Below are 22,786 nucleotides of genomic sequence, written 5' to 3'. Positions count from 1 at the left end.
GATGCAAAGAAAGTGAGAATTCATGGGAACAAAAATGATTTGTCATCTCACAGTATCATTATGTAAGGCAAATGATAAATCCATAAACCAATCATAAACCAATCAAACAATACCTTTTGAACTAGTATTAAAAAAACTAAATGTATTCTCTTTAAATACAAACTATAATATTAAATGTATAATACCAAATTCAAAGTGTATGACACACAAATCTATTTGAGGGTCTAGATGATCTATTTGGGTCGCCAGACACCAATATTGTCTGTGAGCAAAACAACAATCTAATCAATATAAAATGGAGATGCAAGATAGAAAAGCTTTTAAAAAGTAAACGTTTAAAATAGTTTAAAATAAATTCCTTTCATAATGTTTGTGTCTGATTTCTTCATTACTATCTTTTATCAAATCTTCTATTTTAGTAACAATAGGTAATACAGCATGTAATACAAATGACAAAACCTTTAGTGGTATATACAGTTAAGATCCGATACAGAAAGTTTTAGACAACAACAATTACCTTGCCTCCTGGCAAACCAAGATCTTTTAAACATTGCATAATCATTTTTTCTGTTCTTCCAGAGGCAAATGTTCTTGTAATGCTGAAAAACATTTAAAGTAAATTATGAAAAGTCAGAACACATGTTTAGATTAATGGTGTTAAAATGACTGAAATAAGCAGAGTCAAAATATGAGGATTAGTTTAGCTAGCCAATGACAAAAAAAAATGTTTACAAAATAAATGTTTCATGAAAGGTTCTTAAAATAAAAATTCAATTCAAAGGCAGCTTCACTTTTGTTGCTAGCAAAAACTATTGTGAGAATTAATGAATAAAGATTGCATTCATTTTGCCATGGGATCTTAGATTTAAACATTGCATTGTATAAAGCATAAGAAGGCAAAACTATGAATTTCATATTTCTATATATTGGTGCAACTACAATTATTGATGAAGTAAGATAACTCCTAACTTTTACAATGACATTGTTGATATTTTTAGAATCATTATTATTACTATTACAATGACATTGTTGATATTTTTAGAATCATTATTATTACTAATTTTAGAATCATTGTTATAACTTTTACAATGACATTGTTGATATTTTTAGTTTCATTGTTATCACTTTTACAATGACATTGTTGATATTTTTAGTTTCATTGTTATTACTTTTACAATGACATTGTTGATATTTTTAGAATCATTATTATTACTTTTACAATGACATAGTTGATATTTTTAGAATCATTATTATTACTAATTTTAGAATCATTGTTATAACTTTTACAATGACATTGTTGATATTTTTAGTTCCATTGTTATCACTTTTACAATGACATTGTTGATATTTTTAGTTTCATTGTTATTACTTTTATAATGACCTTGTTGATATTTTTAGAATCATTACTATTACTTTTACAATGACATTGTTGATATATTTAGAATCATTATTATTACTTTTACAATGACATTGTTGATATTTTTAGAATCATTATTATTACTTTTACAATGACATTGTTGATATTTCTAGATCATTATTATTACTTTTACAATGACATTGTTGATATTTTTAGAATCATGCACCATCTATTATTTCAAATATGGTATTTGTAACATAATTTATGCTGCAATCACAAGTTATCTTTTGGGACCAGATTATATTAACCACCTCATTTATGAGGGTAGGAAAGCCCTATACTGGCATACTTGAAACAGGCGTTTTACGGCTACTATTAGCATCAAAATGGTTAAACTTTTATTGTGAATCATAAGAGGTCTCAAATGATTATCTGTAACCATTATTATAGGATTAAACACATTTTTTCTAGAGGTTATTGATGTGTAAACCGGGGCGATTAACTCACAAACTGAATAAAAGTCCGAAGGACTTTTATGTTGAGTTTGTGAGTAAGAGCCCCGGTTTACACATCAATAACCTCTAGACAAAATGTGTTTAATCCTTATAATTCTTTAGCCAAACATTTGTGATATTTAATAAACATTTTTTTGTTGATAGCTACTATATATATTTACCATCAAAAGCACAATGGCAAGTCGTAACTAAGGAGTACGCCGCCATCTTGACTTTCTAAAAACCACAAATGTCTGATAAATACAACGGAATCTTAAATGAAATAGCACCTACCTCAATTTTAATTAAATGTTATCCGAATTTGAAGCGTACGAGTAACGAAATAATTTTTCCCTTGAAAATTTCCATTCGTATGACGTCATGGGTTGCCATGACGTAAATTCACCAAATCCTTCATGAAATTTCGCGGAATTTTATTAAATTTTATCTTTATACATTTTCGAAGCTTTAGTGCGTTAAACTTATTTCTTTTTTTGTTATATATGCACTAGAATAGTCACAACTGTTATGCAATTGTTTTTAAATCTTGGTTTGCTGAAAATCCTGGGATCACTGCAAGCTTGTGTATCGCGCATGAATAGATTACAAAAGTAGTTTCGGAAACATGGTTTATCGAAGTGTAAACTTAGAGAAAAATTATAATTGACCAATCCAATTCAAGTATTTATAGATATGCAAATCATATAAGAATTATTTTAGAATGAATTTAACGTGATTCGTCAAAACCAGTCGATATTTTTTTATCATCACTAAGAAAATGTACATTTTATCGTCATGCAACAAAAAATACTGTTAATGACATTTGGAAATATTTTTTACCGTTATTTGTCTTGAAGATTCCCCCATTCCAACCCTCATTTATTAATGGAATAAAAAGTAACCAGATGTTCGCATGGCGCATCTTTATACTACCGCAGAGGTTGAACCCTGAACAGTTGGGGCAAGTATGGACACAACATTCAAGCTGGATTCAGCTCTAAATTTGGATTGTGATTGAATAGTTGACACAGCAGGGAATAGGTTTCTGACACAGAATGAATGTTGTCTAATGAACTTAAAAAATTTGTTTTTGCCTTTCAGCAATTCAGTATGCTGTTCAATATTAATCCTCTCAAAAAAATGTTTGAAGAAATTTTCTTTTTATTTATGAAATTTGAAATGAGAAAAATTGAACCCCCCCCAATTTTTTTTTCACATGCCCCTTTCCCTTATTCCAAAACTGATCTCTTGTTATCACTGAATGGTAAAGATTGTTTTAATTTATCAGTTGGTAGTAAAAGTGAATATACATTGTATATTGTATAAAACAATGGTTTAAGTTGATTCAACTACTATTCTGGACAAAGAAAGATAACTCCAATTGTTAATTTCTTGCTATTGCACAATATTGTGTAATTAGATATTTCTTGCTATTGCGCAATACTGTGCAATTGAAGATTTCTTGCTATTGCACAATACTGTGCAATTGAAGATTTCTTGCTATTGTGCAATACTGTGCAATTGAAAATTTCTTGCTTTTGCACAATACTGTGCAATTGAAGATTTCTTGCTATTGTGCAATACTGTGCAATTGAAGATTTCTTGATATTGCTGAATACTGTGTAATTGAAAATTTCTTGCTATTGCACAATACTGAATATAATAATTTTGGATCCTGATTTGGACCAACTTGAAAACTGGGCCCATAATCAAAAATTTTTACATTCAGCATATCAAAGAACCCCAAGGATTCAATTTTTGTTAAAATCAAACTAAGTTTAATTTTGGACCCTTTAGACCTTTATGTAGACCAATTTGAAAATGGGACCAAAAAATAAGAATCTACATACACAGTTAGATTTTGGCAAACCAAAGAACCCCAATTATTCAATTTTTGATGAAATCAAACAAAGTTTAATTTTGAACCCTTTGGGCCCCTTATTCCTAAACTGTTAGGAACAAAACTCCCAAAGTCAATCCAAGCCTTCCTTTTGTTGTCATATACCTTGTGTTTAAATTTCATTGATTTTTATTTACTAATACTAAAGTTATTGTGCGAAAACCAAGAATAATGCTTATTTGGGCCCTTTATTGGCCCGTAATTCCTAAACTGTTGGAACCAAAACTCCCAAAATCAATCCCAACCTTCCTTTTGTGGTCATAAACCTTGTGTCAAAATTCCATAGATTTCTTTTTACTTAAACTAAAGTTATAGTGTGAAAACCAAGAAAATGCTTATTTGGGCCCTTTTTGGTCCCTAATTCCTAAACTGTTAGGGCCAAAACTCTTAAAATCAATCCCAACCTTCCTTTTGTGGTCATAAACCTTGTGTTTAAATATCATAGATTTTTATTTACTTAAACTAAAGTTACAGTGCGAAAACCAAAAAAGTATTTGGACGACGACGACTACGCTGACGCCAACGTGATACCAATATACATGTACGACCAAAAAATTTTCAATTTTTGCGGTCGTATAAAAAGCTTGTGACGCTTACCTTCTGACTGGAATTTTTCCACTTGGATTCACCATTAAACATAATTTCAGCCAACTGAAAAGTAAACAAATCTTATAATATTGATATCTCTGTAACAGAAAAACGTTACTTTTTTATGGTCGTTACTAGTAGTCTGTCTAAAACCTGACACATACTCTGGTTGTAATTCCTGTTTAGAGATTTGTTTAAAAGTTTATTTTGAAAAAAAAGTCATTAGAAGTATCAACAGCATATAAACCTGTGTGACAGTTTTCCATGAAATTAGTAGTGCTTTCCATGGAGATTAATAGGACAGGAGGAAAACAATGACAGGTGATTCCTGCTTCTAATTAGCAAGAGTCCTAATATATTAAAAACATAAGATATCAATTGTGACTTACATTTTCACAACAATCTCATATTGTTTTCCATTAAAAACAAGAGTTAATGCTGAAATGTCTTCCTTACTTTACTGATCAAAATTAATTCATGTTAAAAGTTGTTGATACAGTTCAGGCCCGTAGCCAGGAATTTCCAAGGGCAGGGGGGGGGAAGGTATTTGGACTCACAAACTCGACTTTAACAGCCACAATTCGAACAAAGCATTGACTTTAACAGTGCTTATTTGTTTTCAAGGAGGGTTCGTCCGAACCCCCCGACCCCCCTGGCTACGGGTATGCAGTTTTGCTACAAGTATCACATAAACAACAAGTCCATATCAAAGAAGTCAAGGTCAAATACAGTCCATCTAATTAAAATCATTCAATATACAAAATAGTGTTGACCTACTGATAAAGAGTAACTGAGAAATGGACCAAATCACCAAAACTTAACACTGATCAATGAACTATGAAAATGAATTCAGTCAAATGAACCCTACCTGACTGACATGTATACCTTACAATTATTCTTTACAACAAATAAAGTTCACCTATTGCTTATAGTAATTCAAAAAATATGTTTTGGAGTTATGTATGACTTCAAATTTCACTGAACTAGTACACTTTTTAATTTTGGGGCCCGACCAACCTCTGGGTGAAAGATTTTTTTTGCAGCATTGAAGACCCTTTGGTTGCCTTGGACTATTATCTGCTCTTTGGTCTTGTTGTTGTCTCTTTGATATATTCTCCATTTCTATACCTCAATTTCATAACCACAAAAAAACAACATTGACCTATGAACCATTAGAATAACGTCGAGTTTAGATGAACCCTGTTAAACAAAGATGAAAAGGATTCTACAATGACATATACATTTTTGTACCAAATATATTTATATTAAAACTCAGAATGAGACATGAATTCTGTAAGTATTGCATTCCAAGCTTGTACAATACAATATACTGTGGGGGAATATTCCTCAATGTTAGTATAAAAAGCCTAGTTTATTAAAGCTCAATTGGCTTGGGTGGAAGCAAAGTTTAAGGTGACATGGTATTTTCTTTGACAAATGAGTATGTCTATGCATTTAAAAGAACAATCAATCATTATGCCAGAAATTAGTTCACTTAGGCAAATAAAATGAGAGAATATAACATGAATATCATGGGATTATAACAGACATATATATGAAGCTAAGTCAAAGCTGATGTCCCTTGCTAAATATTCAATAAATCTTTACCAGTAGGAAACAGTGATTAACTAATGTCTTTTTCTTTCTGTATTGATTACTGTTTTTGGTCAAATCTTAAGCTAAATTATAAAGAATTTTACAAATGAAAACCGATACTGTTTCCTGAATTAGTTCAAAATTCATGTAAATAACACAACATAAAAATACATAAGATGCCATAAGTTTTAATGAACTTGAACTTTAAAGAGTCTTGATAAATTAAATTCTAAACTTTACACGAATACTTCAATTTTGTAAAGACATGTCATTTCAATTTACTGCTTTGAATTCCTTAAAACAAAATAATATTATACAGCAGGAAAATACGACTGACAAATCATTAAAAGCTAGATTTCCCTATAGTAAAGGCAATTCAAATGTCACAGCTTGGTGACAACTGCAAATAAAATCTGTAGAATAATGAAAACATCAAGAAAATGTTCATCCTCTGACATTCTACAGGTTCTAGCAAAGACATGCAACAGGGAAAACTATATCTAATTATCCATACTATTGTATACATGATTGTAACACCAAGAGAGTAATGCCAGCTTTGTAAGAATAGAAGTATTATTTACAGTTCTCTATTGAGGAACATTTGATATGAATGGAAGGAGAGATTACGTTACTTTATTTGGTATCTAATACTTTTATTATGGTTTATACTCTTGTTTAATCCAGAATTCAGGGTTTTCCTTTCTCTAAACAACATTTAAATCACAAAAAAAAATACAAGCAAGATTGAATCATTTGTGGAATTATTCCATAATCTGTCATTTCAATTTTAATAGACACTTTCTCTCTGTAAGATTAGTTAAAAAAGTATAACAAACCTATATTCAAAGAAGAAAGATGGTACTAGCTACAACAACTAGGTTGGGAAAACCAAAAATATTGACATAGAAATATCTACCAAGTGTATGTGAATAGCAAGTTTGGACAGAATATCATTTATTATCAAACTATAGTACCATACTAGCTGGGTCATATAACTAGTTTTTGTACTCTTAAGGTCTTATATCTGAATGTTGTAAGTCCACAATAATAAACAAGAGGCTCTCATTGTCCTGTGTCGATAACCTGACTCTACTTTGGTTTTGGAAATCATGTAAAAAATAGATAAGTATCATAACAGGTACCCAAATATATTGGTCTAATATTGGCCTAATAATTTAATAATAAAAAAATCCTGGTGGCCATCTTCAACAGTAAATCTGCAACAAAGTAGCAACACTTCATCAGCACCTCATATGGATAATTAATGCCATGTTTGGTTTCATTCCATTCAGTGGTTCTCTAAAAGAAGACATTTGTATGTATTGTCCATCAGGTTCTATGTTAAACTAAGTCTCCCACTGGGGGCCATCTTGGATGATGGATGGCCTTCAAAGTAACAACACTTGGTCAGCAACTCATATGGAACATTCATCTCATGTTTGGTTCTATCCCTTCAGTGGATCCCGTAAAGAAGTTCAAAATGTAAAAAGTAAACAACAACAACAATGGACGACAGATCCCAAGCGATGAGAATATCTCACTTGGCCCTTCAGGACTCGAAAATCAACCAATCAAACCGTTTGATTTCATATTTCGAGCATGATTTTTGTGCCTGAAGCACTGAGTGAAGTTTTATGACTTCAACCCCAGGTGATCTAAAAATAAAACCATATAAAGCTTTCATTTTTAACAAATGAACATTATACTTCAATTTCTCTACAATACAATTAACAATGGGAGAAAATTACTCTCAATATATAGTATAAACTGTTATCACAGAGACATGTCTCACCTTTTTGTAATTTTGATTATGCAAATGCTGAAATCAAAATAGCAATATTTTAATATCTTACACAATTTATGAAAATATTCAAAGTCAATGAACCATGACTGAGTTACATGGCTTAACAATCTCCATGTAAATGAGATGTGCCAATGCTTATACAACTGGATACCAAATACCATCATGACCATTGACTTATACTAAGTCGTTCCCAAATCTAAATACAAACATTAACTAGTAAACTATAGAAAAGTTTCAAAGTCAATAAGAGGGGGTGGGGGCTATATAATCTCCATGGAAACGATACTTGCAAATGCCAATAAATTTGCATACCAAATATCATTGACTTAACATTAGCAGTTCATCTTAAACTGATCTAATCACAAACTAATACATGTAAACTAAAATAAATTTCAAAGTCATTAGACTGTGACTGAGGGGTGAGGCCAAATATTCTCCATGGAAATGAGATGTGCCAATGCTTAGTATGAAATTCAAAACAGTGTAGCTGTGGCCATTGATTGACCCATCAAAATCATCCATTGACTGGGGCAATTTACGTGAACGTTTGTCTGTAACAACCACTGTTCATGACGTACCTACGATAGACATTTAAACTGTGGGGTCAACAAAGGTTTCTTAACGCCTTTAATTATAAAATAATTCGAAAAATTAATCAGGAATAACCTTTGTGTTTTGATTTATATAATTGATATAAATCAAAATATCGTGTTATTTCTGATTAATTTTTCGAATTACTTTATTTAGGTGTTGAGAACCTTTGGTGACCCCATAGTTTAAGTGTCTTTAAAAAGTACATAGTGAGCATTGGTCGTTACATACAAACGTTCACCTAAATTGTCCCAGTCAATGAATGATTTTAATGTGTCAATCAATGGCCACAGCTACACTGTTTTGAATTTCATACTATACAACTGAATACCAATTAACAATGGCCTACCACTAATGGTTCCCCTTGAATTGACCTAATCACATACTAATACATGATAACTCAGAAAAATTTTCAAAGTCAATAGACCATGACTAAGGGGGCAGAGCCAAATTATCTCCATGGAAATGAGATATGCCGATGCTTACCAAATATCATTGACCCACCGCTTTTAGTTCCCCCAAAACTGACCCAATCACAAACTAATACATGTAAAATAAGCAAAAGTTTCAAAGTCAATAGACCATGACTTAGGGGCGGAGCCTAATTATCTCCATGGAAATGAGATATGCAGATGCTTACACAACTACATACCAAATATCATTGACCTACCATTTGTGGTTCCCCATAAACTGACCTAATCACAACCTAATACATGTAAAATAAGCAAAAGTTTTGAAGTCAATAGACCATGACTGAGGGGGCAGGGCCAAATAATCTCCATGGAAATGAGATATGCCAATGCTTATACAACTGCATACCAAACAGACTTGGGGCCAATTACATTTAAATTACACCTTACATTGCAAAAATGGTCAATTACACTAATTACACATTACACAGTTTTTGAAATGTAATTAATTGAATTACAATTACTTTACTAAAGTAATTAATTAAATTACACATTAAATTTCTTCATAACTTTTCTTAAACAATATATATCATGTATATTCCAAGTGCATAAAACTGTTGATTTGCTAAATGTGAGAGATCTTGTGTACAATTTATCTGTATCTACAAAAACTGTAATGCATACAATTAGCGAAAAATTAACTGTATTAGATGACACGGAATGGCACAAGAAAGTTTTTAATGATCGACATAACTAACAGAACAGAAACAAATTACGACCTTATAGGCAATACAAACAAAGTGTGAAAACCAAACAATATGTCCGTCTGAACATTTTCAAAACTGAGTGACGTACAATGGCTCTGTTTCGCTCCAGTTCACTTCCACTAGCGTGTGAGATGGGAAGATACTCCAGGCCGACTACACCCATTGAAGACAGAATATGTGTGCTGTGAGAAGCTAACAGCATAGAAATAGAAAAACACTTTCTAATGGAATGCTCATTATATGACGATCTTCGATACCATCTTTTTAATGAATGTTCAAAACTTATTGAAGACTTTCAAGATTTTAATACAAACAGAAAATTTATTGAAATTATGAATTGTACCAATATCCAGTATTATTTTTGCAAATGTTTACATAAATTATATTTTCGTAGATAACTATTTTTACAGTAATATTTTCCCTTAATCAATTTTTAATGCATTTATTTTTAAGATATTTACCCAATTTTATAGTATTTCATATTTCATAGTTAATACATATCTTTTTAATCTAAGAATTATTTATATTTTAAGCTACTTGTTCCATTTTGGATATAACTTTTACGAGATTATTTACAAGTTTAAATAGTATATTTTTGTATATATTTTGGTTTTAAGAATCAGTGTCTCATAAGTCATTTTTTGGCTGGATATTGATTGTTGTTTGTGTGTATATGAATATTGTGTAAATGCCTTGTTTCAATCAATATGTGACACTATAATAAAAAATTTTGTTCTTTTATTCTATATAGAATAAGAATAAAATTGTTTATTATAGTGTCACATATTGATTGAAACAAGTCATTCACACAATATTCTCAGTTTAAAAAGATATGTACTAACTATGAAATATGAAATACTATAAAATTTGGTAAAAATCTTATAAATAAATGCATTAAAAATATATATATATATATAGCATGTGTAAAATATGAAAGTATCCCGTGACATCCAGTTTTTGATTTTTTTTTTAAATTAATCACATAGCAAAAGTTGAAGCTCAGGAACCATTGCTTCGAATAAAGATGTGTTTTTAAGTGAGTAACTATTTTAATTCAAAAAGATGGGTGTTATGGGTTTTTTTTTCGTCTTAGTCAGAAAATATTTTTTTTGCCCTTTTATTTAAAAGTTTTTCAACGCTATCAATCAAATAATTTGTTTAAAATTTAACACTATAAGGTGTTTTTTTGTCATTTGCTTGACCACAGTATTTTTCATCAAATATGAATATTTGTTTATAAAAATGTTGAAGTTAAATGATCGTCCCCTAACAGCTGCAATTTGATTTTTGACAAATATCCTGGTAAAATTCCTACAGATGTTCCAAGGCAGTACCTAAACTCTCCAGATTCAATAATTGCACCTACATGTAGAAGATATTTCGAGGATAAGTTGAGGCAAGATCATACTGAGAAATTTGCGTAATGACATTATTCCCCACAGCAAGTTCTGATAATTTCTGTTTCATTTTTCATGGTTAGATATTTGGTTTAGATCTTTTAGCTTAAGACAGCGCACACTTCCTAGAACGTTTGATTGGTGCTTCAACTTCAGTATCATCCTGGTTGTCACTCGTGCCCATTACTATTATACTATCAGGATTCTCACTCGGTCGATTTCTATTATTTTCAGAATTTCAGACATGTATCAATTACATTTCCTGTCTTCATCTAGGTATTTTTGTTTTTTGTAAATAAGGTTTATGATGTGGTCAATGAATAAATCAAAGAGCTGAATAGCTCTGAGGGGAAAGACGGCCCTTGTTTCTATTTCATTTTTTTGGGGTGGGGGTTGGGGGGGGTTATCTTTTGATAGTCTCCATATAAAGAATGAAAAAAAGAACAGCTAGAACATGTGGAAGGTTGACACTATTGGAATCAATTGTTGTTTAATGTAATTTCGTTTCTTTAGTTTAGGATTCAATTAAGACCAATGGAAGAGATCTGCATCTTCTAAATCTAAACATTCAATTAAAGTTGATAGTTAATTATCTAAAATTCAACTAGTTGAATTCTGTCATTTAACAACAACTACAATTATTTTTGAAATCTTAATCGTGTACGACTGAACTGTAGGCTAGGGCCATTTTCCATTTTTTGTGACAGTACTCTTAAAATTTTTAATTTTTTTCTTGAGAAAGTTAGGACTGAAAAATCTATTCAGTTTTAAATTTCCATTGATAAAGTTCCCAGTTATATCTCTCATCACAGGGATACAGGTATTAATAAAAATAACAATATGATTGATGTAAACTGTGTGAAGCTTGTTTCCAAATCCTACATTTTGAAATATTTGTAAAATTTCATGAATAAATAGGTTTTAACTACAAAATGCAACATTTGTAATTTTTTTGCAACTATTACAATGATTATGTTGGTACACAAAATTTAGTTTTAATGAAAGACTTCTTATCATATACTAAATATCACATTTAAAGTGTTTATTTTAGTGGATAATTAGCTCATAAATTGAGGTGCTCCTGAATTGGAGGAAGATTCTCAAAACAGAGTTTTACAGAAAAAAATGGAAAAGATCGTTTCTCTCCCCGATCTCATGTAGCCCCTCGGGCTTCCTGTTTACTTTGAAAGTTGTTGACCTACAAATTAAAGTATTGCATGTTGATGTTTAAATCATCTACAGCAAACATCATTATGTTTAAATTCAACAAATACTATTTTTTAATAAGTGCACAATCTTTGAGAATGATTTAAATAACCAGTGAAGGATATCCCTGCTTATGCGTAGTGTGGCATTCCAACAATGACGTCACTATAAAATATAATGTAGGTTGGATATATTTAGAATATCTCGTCATACTGATTTTTCCGGATTGTAAAAGAAACTTAAATAGTGTAAAGGAGAGCTCGATATACGATAATTTCGAGAGAAACTGAAGGGAAATGTGTAAAAAAGTGTTTAAAGTTAATTTATTCATTTGTGTCTCCCCATCTCATCATTCTTAGTAAGATTTGTTGGGGGGTTTTCCACACTATAAAAACAAAATGAATGATGTGAGGGAATGTCACTCTGGTCAACCCCATTAGGGATTGACGGCTTGAAGCCGTCTTCCCCAAAAATCTATAGTGTGTATCAATGTTTTTTTTATAACAAAATACATAAGATACATTATTGTACAAGATGTAAGTGAATTTTAGTCAAATTTTGTACAAATTGTAATTAGTACATTGTACAAAGTCAAAAGTCAAAATACAAATTATAATTTGTACAATATTTTTATACAAATTATAATTTGTACAAAATGATAATTTGTACACAATATATATATATATATATGTATCTATTTAGATAAATTTCTTTCTTAAAATACCAACATATGATTCTCACATCTTTTTAAGTTATAAGACTATTAAAAGCAAACATTTCTGAATGTCAAATAAACAATATTTATATAACCACAATTTCTTAATTCTTCATTAACACGTACCATTAAAGTACATGTAATTCAAAAGTAATTGAACATTACATGCTTTTTCATTGCTATTAATTAAATTAACATTACATGTAATTTAAAAAATACTCAATTACACATTACATTCAATTACATGGAAAATTGTAATGCATTACACTTAATTACCATTACATTTTCAATTACCCCATCCCTGATACCTAATATTATTATTTTTCACCTGCTTCCTGATTGTTTATCAACTTCAAAGTAACCATCAGTAGAATTTGTCACCAAAACCCTTAAGTTAATTAGCAGTCATTTTTTTTTATCATCATTCCCCTAATTAAATTTAACTTTGTTGATTGTATTTTATGGATTTGTAATAAATTTAAGTAAATGTACAGAAAAATCTTAGCTTAATGTATCTATGCATGCATTGGTTCAATAATTTCATTTACATTGTCACCAAAAAGTTGTTTCAAATGACTTTTATTAACACAATGCCATAGGAATCTTCATGATATCTATCATATGAGCAAGTATTTAAAAGTGTGCAAAATAATAATAAATAAACATTTAAGTTAAGGGGTGGTTATGCAAAGGTTAATCATAAATTAATTGTATACTAAAAGGTATTTTGTTGATGTCCACTTAATTAGATTAAACAAGAATGTGTCCCTAGTACATAGATGCCCCATCCGCACTATCATATTCTATATTCAGTGGACCCTGAAAATAGGATAAAAACTCTAATTTGGCATTAAAATTAGAAAGATCATATCACAAGGAACATGTGTACTAAGTTTAAAGTTGATTGGACTTGAACTTCATCCAAAACTACCTTGACCAAAAACTTTAACCTGAAGCTTGACAAACGAACGAAGGGACCAACCAACCCAACGAACGAACAGACGCACAGACCAGTAAACATAATGCTCATAAATAGGACATAAAAAGTCACTATAGCTTAAACTAAGCGGAGATAGAATTCCTTCTTTCCTGAGACTGAAGTGCATGGACATTGATGCAACCAAATGTCATTTGAAATTGGCACTTTGGAAATTCATTTTCAATGAGTAAGCCTAAGCAAGAAACTTTAAACTTATATATTGCATGGATGCTTATGCAACTGTATGTCACATATCAATGGTGACTCATATGTACCAATTCTGAATGTGACATGCATTGCAGTAGACAAAAAATAACTATCAAAAGAGCATGAATATAGTAATAAACTTGTTACATATTTTATTCAACTTAAAGATAAGCTTCCTCACACATAGAAAGCTAACTTGATATTTGGACATTCAGTGATAATGCCTTCTGTTCATATGCTGTTATTCATATTAACATAGAACTTTAAAAAAACAGCAGATCTTTGGGAGTCAGATTTCAATTATCAATGTGTGCTCATAGTGTTCCTTCATGTATGTTTATTTTTCTGAAGACAAGCAGGTAAATAATGTCTGTGGTTTCTAATCAGACTTTTCTAATCTGAGTTCAATCAAAAGAAAAAAGTCAATTATTCTGATCATTTTACATACATCAATCATTAAGGTCAACCTTTCTCTATCTATAGGTTCCCATCATCAGCTGATTGAAATCTTTCTTTTATTTACCAAACATTGTCAACAGAATAGTAGGAAATTCAATTAGAAAAAACATTCTCCCAATTAAATAACACTGGTCACACCAATCCATTTTTCTTCTCAGAATTATATTATGTATGACCTTTCTGTCTTTCATGATCACAAAAAATCATTAATTCTAAAAAGGTTAATTTAAGCAACAAGGGTGTTCATGCAGCAAATAGTATTGATTAATGCCTTGGTGCCTTCATATCTGATGGTACAGTATCAGTGTGACTTTTATATATCCCTAGGGATAAAAATGTAAGCTACACTTAAAGGAGAAACTATTACAAAATACCATTTACTACAGACAATCTAATGAAATAGGTATTAATCAATTGTACTTGTTATCATATTTGATAATGTTCCCAATCTTAAATGAAAGTGTAAGAATTCATTATATATCTTACAAGTTCATTTTCCGTTTACAGAGAAGAAATACTTGTTTAAAATGTTCTAATTATCTGACCAGTGAACAGCCTTTACAAACACTTCATTTAAACTCTGGTGGATAATTGTCTAATTGACAATCATACCACTATCTCCTCAGTTTTATAATATATACATCATGCTTAATTACTCCTACGTAACATTATGATCATTTTTTTTGCAAGTTACAATTTCAATATTTAAACAAGCATGGTTAAAAAGAGCAAACATGTGTTTTTGGTAATTGATATCTTTGCTTTAGAGTAATTTTTACTGACTGACTATATATGACGACCAATGCTTGCATAGCTTAACCTTGTATCTTAATGTTTCTCCTACTTTTACCTAACGGTAATATACTTTAGTTTTCTGTAAGTCCATATTCTATTGTAAATAGAGATTGTAATTAAACCTAATATACTAGCAGTTTGTCTATACAATCACACCAAGTTATAAGGAGTTGGAGCAAACCTTACAAAACGATGACCTAAATGGAAATGAATCTTATCAATACAAAATGAACTTTTGTCAAATTATTATTTGGTAATCTCTCTTCTCACAATTGTTCTTTTTTTATATAAGGTTCAAATATTTCTTCAATTTTTTTATTTTTGCTATTAGATAAATAAGTTCCATCTGATACAGGAATGATGCAGTTGAAGATAATAGTTGTTGTCTTGATAGATCTGATCAAGTATGATCGTAGATTAGATGTATTGATGATTTCTTATTGAGAATACATGTTTTTACCCAGGAAACTTGGCCAAAGGGAAAACTCAAAATTAGAAATTCAAAGTTGGCCAACAAAATAATTCTTCCAACAACATTTACATCTTAATTAACAGATATAGCTAAGGATCAGGGCACCAGAATTAAATGTTATCAATAAGAAAGATATTAAGCATGGCAATACATGTGAAGTTAACTGGGTATTCAATTCATCATTTTACCATGATGTCATCCAATCTGATTATTATCCTATATCTCATGTATAAGGAATATAATTATAGAGAAAATAATCATTTATCAATCATCAAATCTGACATACTAAGGAGTTTACTGTGACAAATTCTTTCCTCTTAAAGAAAATGAATGCTACAGTGACATGTCTGAATGAATTTCTGTACAATATTTGCAGACTTGTGATTGCAATGAGCAGAAAGATGTTTTAATAAAATATTGTAATAGAATTTCATGACTTACGCTCATTACTCTTATAATATTTATGAGACTAATACCTATTTATCTATATATTTAGGGACACATGTACCAAAATTATAAATTTTGTCATTACATCTTTAGTATATGTGAAAACAAGGGAATGTAAGGTATATGACATTGAGACAGCAATCTAATGACAACAATACAAAAAGACCTCAAGAGGGCAGCATACAGTCTTCATTATTAGATGGGTGTCTAAGACTACCATATGTCAACCTCTAAATGGCCCTAATTAGATATGAGTTGTAAATTAATTGAACAGAGGCCATTAAAGATTTGTCATCACACTTACTCTTCATTGTCTGTGTTACAGTGTCATTACACTTAATCTTAATAGTTTGTGTCATTACATAAATTCTCAATAGCTAGTGTGTAAGTACATTTAATCTCAATAGCTAGTGTGTCAGTACATTTAATCTCAATAGTTTGTTTGCCATTACGCTTAATCATAATAGTTTGTTTGTCATTACACTTAATCTCAATAGTTTGTTTGTCATTACACTTAATCTCAATAGTTTGTGTTAATGTGTCAGTACACCTAATCTCAAAAGCTTGTGTTTATGTGTCATTGAACCTAGCCTCAATAGAGTGCATGTCATTATGTATGTATGTATATCCTGTATATAATTTGTGTTATTATGTCATTACACTTTATCTCAATAGTGTGTGGGTGTCATCACACTTTATTTCCAGCCTGTGTTATACCTATTCTCAATAGTGTGAGTTATAGCTTGTGTCATTACACTTAATCTCAATGAATTGTGTGTCATTTCATTTAAGCTCAATAGTGTGTGTGTGTCATCACACTTAAGTCTATAGTCTGTGTTATTACACTTAATCTCTATAATTTGTTTTATTGTGTCATTGCACTTAGTATCAATTGTTTGTGTGTCAATTCACAATGTGTGTAATTGTGTCACTTAATCTTAACATTTTGACATTACACTTATTCTCCAATGGTCTAAGTGACTGTAGAGTAATTTCATGCCAGTGTCTGGCATTTATAAGTCATGCTGTTTGGTCAGTGTAAACATTAGATATCATTGGAAGTTTTACACCAAAGGGTAATTTTATCAAGTTTTTGTTTCCTCTGGCAAAGTATTTCCCTGATATTTAATGAAGCTGTAGGTCAGTAAAGACATTTTACAGGAAACATCAGCAACATTTATGTTTAACCATATGGTACAAAAAAAATCAATTTTCATTTTCATTTTTTCCCCTTATTTATAGATTTTTCTTATAATAAAAATCTGCTGATTTTAATAGCAGTCATCTTGGTTGGCTAAAAAACTTACAACTATATTCTTAACATTTTTCCTTCATCAGGGACAAAGACATTCTTCAATTTAAATTTAGCTTTAAACAGCAAAAAGCTTAATACTATATATTTTCCAAATATAATAAATAATTTTGAAACAATGGGCAATGATAAAGTGTTAAATATATGTAATGAAAACACATAACCTTTCCCCTAACTTCATAAAAGGACAAAATATCAAAAATTCTAAGGTATGTTATGGAGAAATACATCAAAGATGTGTACCAGGATAACCCTATTAAAATATTGTAATATCAGAATATATATATTTTAGCAGGGATGTTATTAAAACACAGAATATATTTTAAATATATACTGAACAAAACAGTTTTATTTAATATTCAGACAGCACTCTTTTCATTCTGCATGACTCGAGAAATACTGTTAAATTTTTCAGGATGATTTAAAAAGTTTCATATATTAAGGTTGAGAAACATCATTTTACATTAGACTAAAAAGGTTTTTTGACAAATGTTCACTTAGGCATCATTGCAAGTGGAAATGAACCTTAAATGCTTTAAGTTATATGCACAAAGTCTTTTGAACAGAAAATGTCAAGCGCAATCTACCACTACACTGAAACATCCTCAAAGAAATAGATATTGATTAACAATCTCATTTTCACTGTAAATTTATCACATTTTAACATTATACAAGCAACATTTTGCCAATATATTTTTCTGGATTAATATCAGAAGATGGGACATTTATGTACATCATGCCCTTTTAAAATGCTAATAAACAAGTCTCAACAAACAAGTTATTGGACTTAACTAAGTATTAGGTGTTAACGACTAAGTAAATCCATTTATTATGTAAAAAGCAAATCACCCAATTTCAATATCTGAATTTAAAAAAGAAGAATGCGTGTTCATGCTTTTTTCAATGCAGAATAAATAACATAACTATGTACCTGAGAAGAAGATGAAAATGTGATTTCTCACAGGGTTCAATGGGAACCTATTTGTTATCATTGATATATTCATGCTGTCATCAGCAAAAAGTGAGAAATCTTAAGATATGATCAACAAGAATGTGTCCATAATACACAGATGCCCCACTCACACTATCATATTCTATGTTCAGTGGACCATAAAATTGGGGAAAAAATCTAATTTGCCATTTAAATGAGAAAGATCATATCATAAGGAACATAAGTACTAAGTTTCAAATTGATTGGACTTCAACTTCATCAAAAACTTGAACCTGAAGCAGGACAGAAGAACAGACGAAAGAACGAATGGACGGACAGACAAATGGGCAAACGCACACACAGACCAGAATACATTATGCCCCTCTACTATTGTAGGGGAGGCATAAAATCATCACACATTAAATATAAATAGGGCTATAACTAGATTACACTTAAAATTTTGAAATATGCTTCAGACATTTTTTAAATGGTTATAGTCATTTTTTTTTATTTAGATTGTCTGTTTATGAATGAAAGTATTCTTCAACCATGTAAGAGTATCCGAGCTAAAAAATAAGGTCAACATATCAATAATTTCACAAATCAATCTGACAGAAATAAAATTATGTTATCCACTGATGCTTCTCAAAATTGCCTAATGGTCTATAGTAAGTTCATCATTTTTTTTAATTTTTCTAACTTATTTGTTTTCATAAAAGTTAACAAATCAATCACTGATATGCTACTAGTATGTATTTCCAGTATAACTACCAAGTTCTTTGTTAAAATAAACTATAAAATACCATAAGGTTTAACTGAAATATAATGATACATACTGTTTTTTCAGTGATGTCATAGGACATATGTTGTTGGCCTTGGTATTAGGTGTTAGTTGTCTCAGCCCTTCAAACCATTCCTGTACGTAACAAAATATCATTGTTACTTCAATATATGTATACAACTTTTTCAAGGAACTATGATAATGATAGCATAGAACTTGGCACTGGAACTAAATTTTACAACATGTCATGCATATATATAACACTTATTTTAATTGCTATAATCAAAATGTTTAGTAAAATCCTTGCATGTCATACTTTTTTATCAATTCATGACGATCTTGTATCAACTAAACATGATCCATGTAAATGAGGTCAAAGTCAGAGGAACTCTGCCATACAGCATGTACACTTTACAATCATTTTTTATACCACCCATAGTTTTGAACCTATTGCTTATTGTATCTTAGAAACTAACCTACAATGGAATTCTAAATGTTGACCCCCTGAAAACAAAATCAAGGTCAGATGAACCCTGAGGTCAAGGTCTTTCAAAACTAGAGGCTCTAAAGAGCCTGTGTCGCTCACCTTGGTCTATGTGAATATTAAACAATGGACCCAGATGGATTCATGACAAAATTGTGTTTTGGTGATGGTGATGTGTTTGTAGATCTTACTTTACTAAACATTCTTGCTGCTTACAATTATCTGTATCTATAACAGTACTTTCTGTGGGAAATGTTATTGAAAATCTTCAAATTTTAAGAAAATTATTAAAAATTGACTATGAAGGGCAATAACTCTTTAGGGGGTCAATTGACTATTTTGGTCATACTGATTTATTTTTAGTTCTTACTTTGCTGTACATTATTGCTGTTTACAGTTTATCTCTATCTATAATAATATTCAAGATAATAACAAAAAAACAGCAAAATTTCCTTAAAATTACCAATTCAGGGGCAGCAACCTAACAACCGATTATCCGATTTATCTGAAAATTCCAGGGCAGACAGATCAAGACCTGATCAACAATTTTACATCCTGTCAGATTTGCTCTTAATGCTTTGGTTTTTGAGTTATAAGCCAAAAACTGCATTTTACCCCCATGTTCTATTTTTAGCCATGGCGGCCATCTTGGTTTGTTGGCCGAGTTACAGGACACAGTTTTTTAACTAGATATCTCAATGATGATTATGGCTAAGTTTGGTTAAATTTGGCCCAGTAGTTTCAGAGGAGAAGATTTTTCTAAAAGATTACTAAGATTTACGAAAAATGGTTAAAAATTGACTATAAAGGGCAATAACTCCTAAAGTGGTCAACTGACCATTTTGGTCATGTTGACTTATTTGTAGATCTTACTTTGCTGAACATTATTGCTGTTTACAGTTTATCTCTATCTATAATAATATTCAAGATAATAACCAAAAACAGCAAAATTTCCTTAAAATTACCATTTCAGGGGCAGCAACCCAACAACTGAATGTCCAATTCATCTGAAAATTTCAGGGCAGATAGATGTTGACCTGATGAACAATTTTACCTCCATGTCAGATTTGCTTTAAATGCTTTGGTTTTTGAGTTATAAGCCAAAAACTGCATTTTACCCCTGTTCTATTTTTAGCCATGGAGGCCATCTTGGTTGGTTGGGTGGGGCATCGGACACATTTTTTTAACTAGATACCCCAATGATGATTATGGCCAAGTTTGGTTAAATTTGGCCCAGTAGTTTCAGAGGAGAATATTTTTCTAAAAGATTACTAAGATTTAAGAAAAATGGTTAAAAATTGACTATAAAGGGCAATAACTCCTTAGGGGGTCAACTGACCATTTTGGTCATGTTGACTTATTTGTAGATCTTACTTTGCTGAACACTATTGCTGTTTACAGTTTATCTCTATCTATAATAATATTCAAGATAATAACCAAAAACAGCAAAATTTCCTTAAAATTACCATTTCAGGGGCAGCAACCCAACAACCAAATGTCCGATTCATCTGAAAATTTCAGGGCAGATAGATGTTGACCTGATCAACAATTTTACATCCTGTCAGATTTGCTCTTAATGCTTTGGTTTTTGAGTTATAAGCCAAAAACTGCATTTTACCCCCATGTTCTATTTTTAGCCATGGCGGCCATCTTGGTTTGTTGGCCGAGTTACAGGACACAGTTTTTTAACTAGATATCTCAATGATGATTATGGCTAAGTTTGGTTAAATTTGGCCCAGTAGTTTCAGAGGAGAAGATTTTTCTAAAAGATTACTAAGATTTACGAAAAATGGTTAAAAATTGACTATAAAGGGCAATAACTCCTAAAGTGGTGAACTGACCATTTTGGTCATGTTGACTTATTTGTAGATCTTACTTTGCTGAACATTATTGCTGTTTACAGCCTATCTCTATCTATAATAATATTCAAGATAATAACCAAAAACAGCAAAATTTCCTTAAAATTACCATTTCAGGGGCAGCAACCCAACAACTGAATGTCCGATTCATCTGAAAATTTCAGGGCAGATAGATGTTGACCTGATGAACAATTTTACCTCCATGTCAGATTTGCTTTAAATGCTTTGGTTTTTGAGTTATAAGCCAAAAACTGCATTTTACCCCTGTTCTATTTTTAGCCATGGAGGCCATCTTGGTTGGTTGGGTGGGGCATTGGACACATTTTTTTAACTAGATACCCCAATGATGATTATGGCTAAGTTTGGTTAAATTTGGCCCAGTAGTTTCAGAGGAGAAGATTTTTCTAAAAGATTACTAAGATTTACGAAAAATGGTTAAAAATTGACTATAAAGGGCAATAACTCCTTAGGGGGTCAACTGACCATTTTGGTCATGTTGACTTATTTGTAGATCTTACTTTGCTGAACACTATTGCTGTTTACAGTTTATCTCTATCTATAATAATATTCAAGATAATAACCAAAAACAGCAAAATTTCCTTAAAATTACCATTTCAGGGGCAGCAACCCAACAACCAAATGTCCGATTCATCTGAAAATTTCAGGGCAGATAGATGTTGACCTGATGAACAATTTTACCTCCATGTCAGATTTGCTTTAAATGCTTTGGTTTTTGAGTTATAAGCCAAAAACTGCATTTTACCCCTGTTCTATTTTTAGCCATGGAGGCCATCTTGGTTGGTTGGGCGGGGCATTGGACACATTTTTTTAACTAGATACCCCAATGATGATTATGGCCAAGTTTGGTTAAATTTGGCCCAGTAGTTTCAGAGGAGAAGATTTTTCTAAAAGATTACTAAGATTTACGAAAAATGGTTAAAAATTGACTATAAAGGGCAATAACTCCTTAGGGGGTCAACTGACCATTTTGGTCATGTTGACTTATTTGTAGATCTTACTTTGCTGAACACTATTGCTGTTTACAGTTTATCTCTATCTATAATAATATTCAAGATAATAACCAAAAACAGCAAAATTTCCTTAAAATTACCATTTCAGGGGCAGCAACCCATCAACCAAATGTCCGATTCATCTGAAAATTTCAGGGCAGATAGATCTTGACCTGATGAACAATATTACCCTGTCAGATGTGCTCTAAATGCTTTGGTTTTTGA

General features: G+C 30.9%; 1 protein-coding gene across 4 annotated transcripts in view; it reads right to left on the bottom strand.

Annotated features, from left to right (window-relative positions):
* LOC143067931 (1-phosphatidylinositol 4,5-bisphosphate phosphodiesterase beta-4-like) overlaps positions 1-22,786 on the bottom strand; it is a 108,232-nt gene that overhangs the window by 49,944 nt on the left and 35,502 nt on the right. For all 4 annotated transcript variants that reach the window (XM_076241557.1, XM_076241559.1, XM_076241560.1 and 1 more), the window contains 3 exons: positions 19,264-19,343; positions 4,349-4,402; positions 518-599 (listed from right to left, as the gene is read on the bottom strand). In XM_076241557.1, coding sequence (XP_076097672.1) covers positions 518-599; positions 4,349-4,402; positions 19,264-19,343 — 216 coding nt within the window. The remainder of the gene's footprint in view (positions 1-517; positions 600-4,348; positions 4,403-19,263; positions 19,344-22,786) is intronic.

Source organism: Mytilus galloprovincialis, chromosome 3, assembly GCF_965363235.1.
Source record: "Mytilus galloprovincialis chromosome 3, xbMytGall1.hap1.1, whole genome shotgun sequence".
Lineage (NCBI taxonomy): Eukaryota > Metazoa > Mollusca > Bivalvia > Mytilida > Mytilidae > Mytilus > Mytilus galloprovincialis.
The sequence above is the reverse complement of the archived record's forward strand: the minus strand, read 5'-3'. Positions and strand labels throughout refer to the sequence as shown.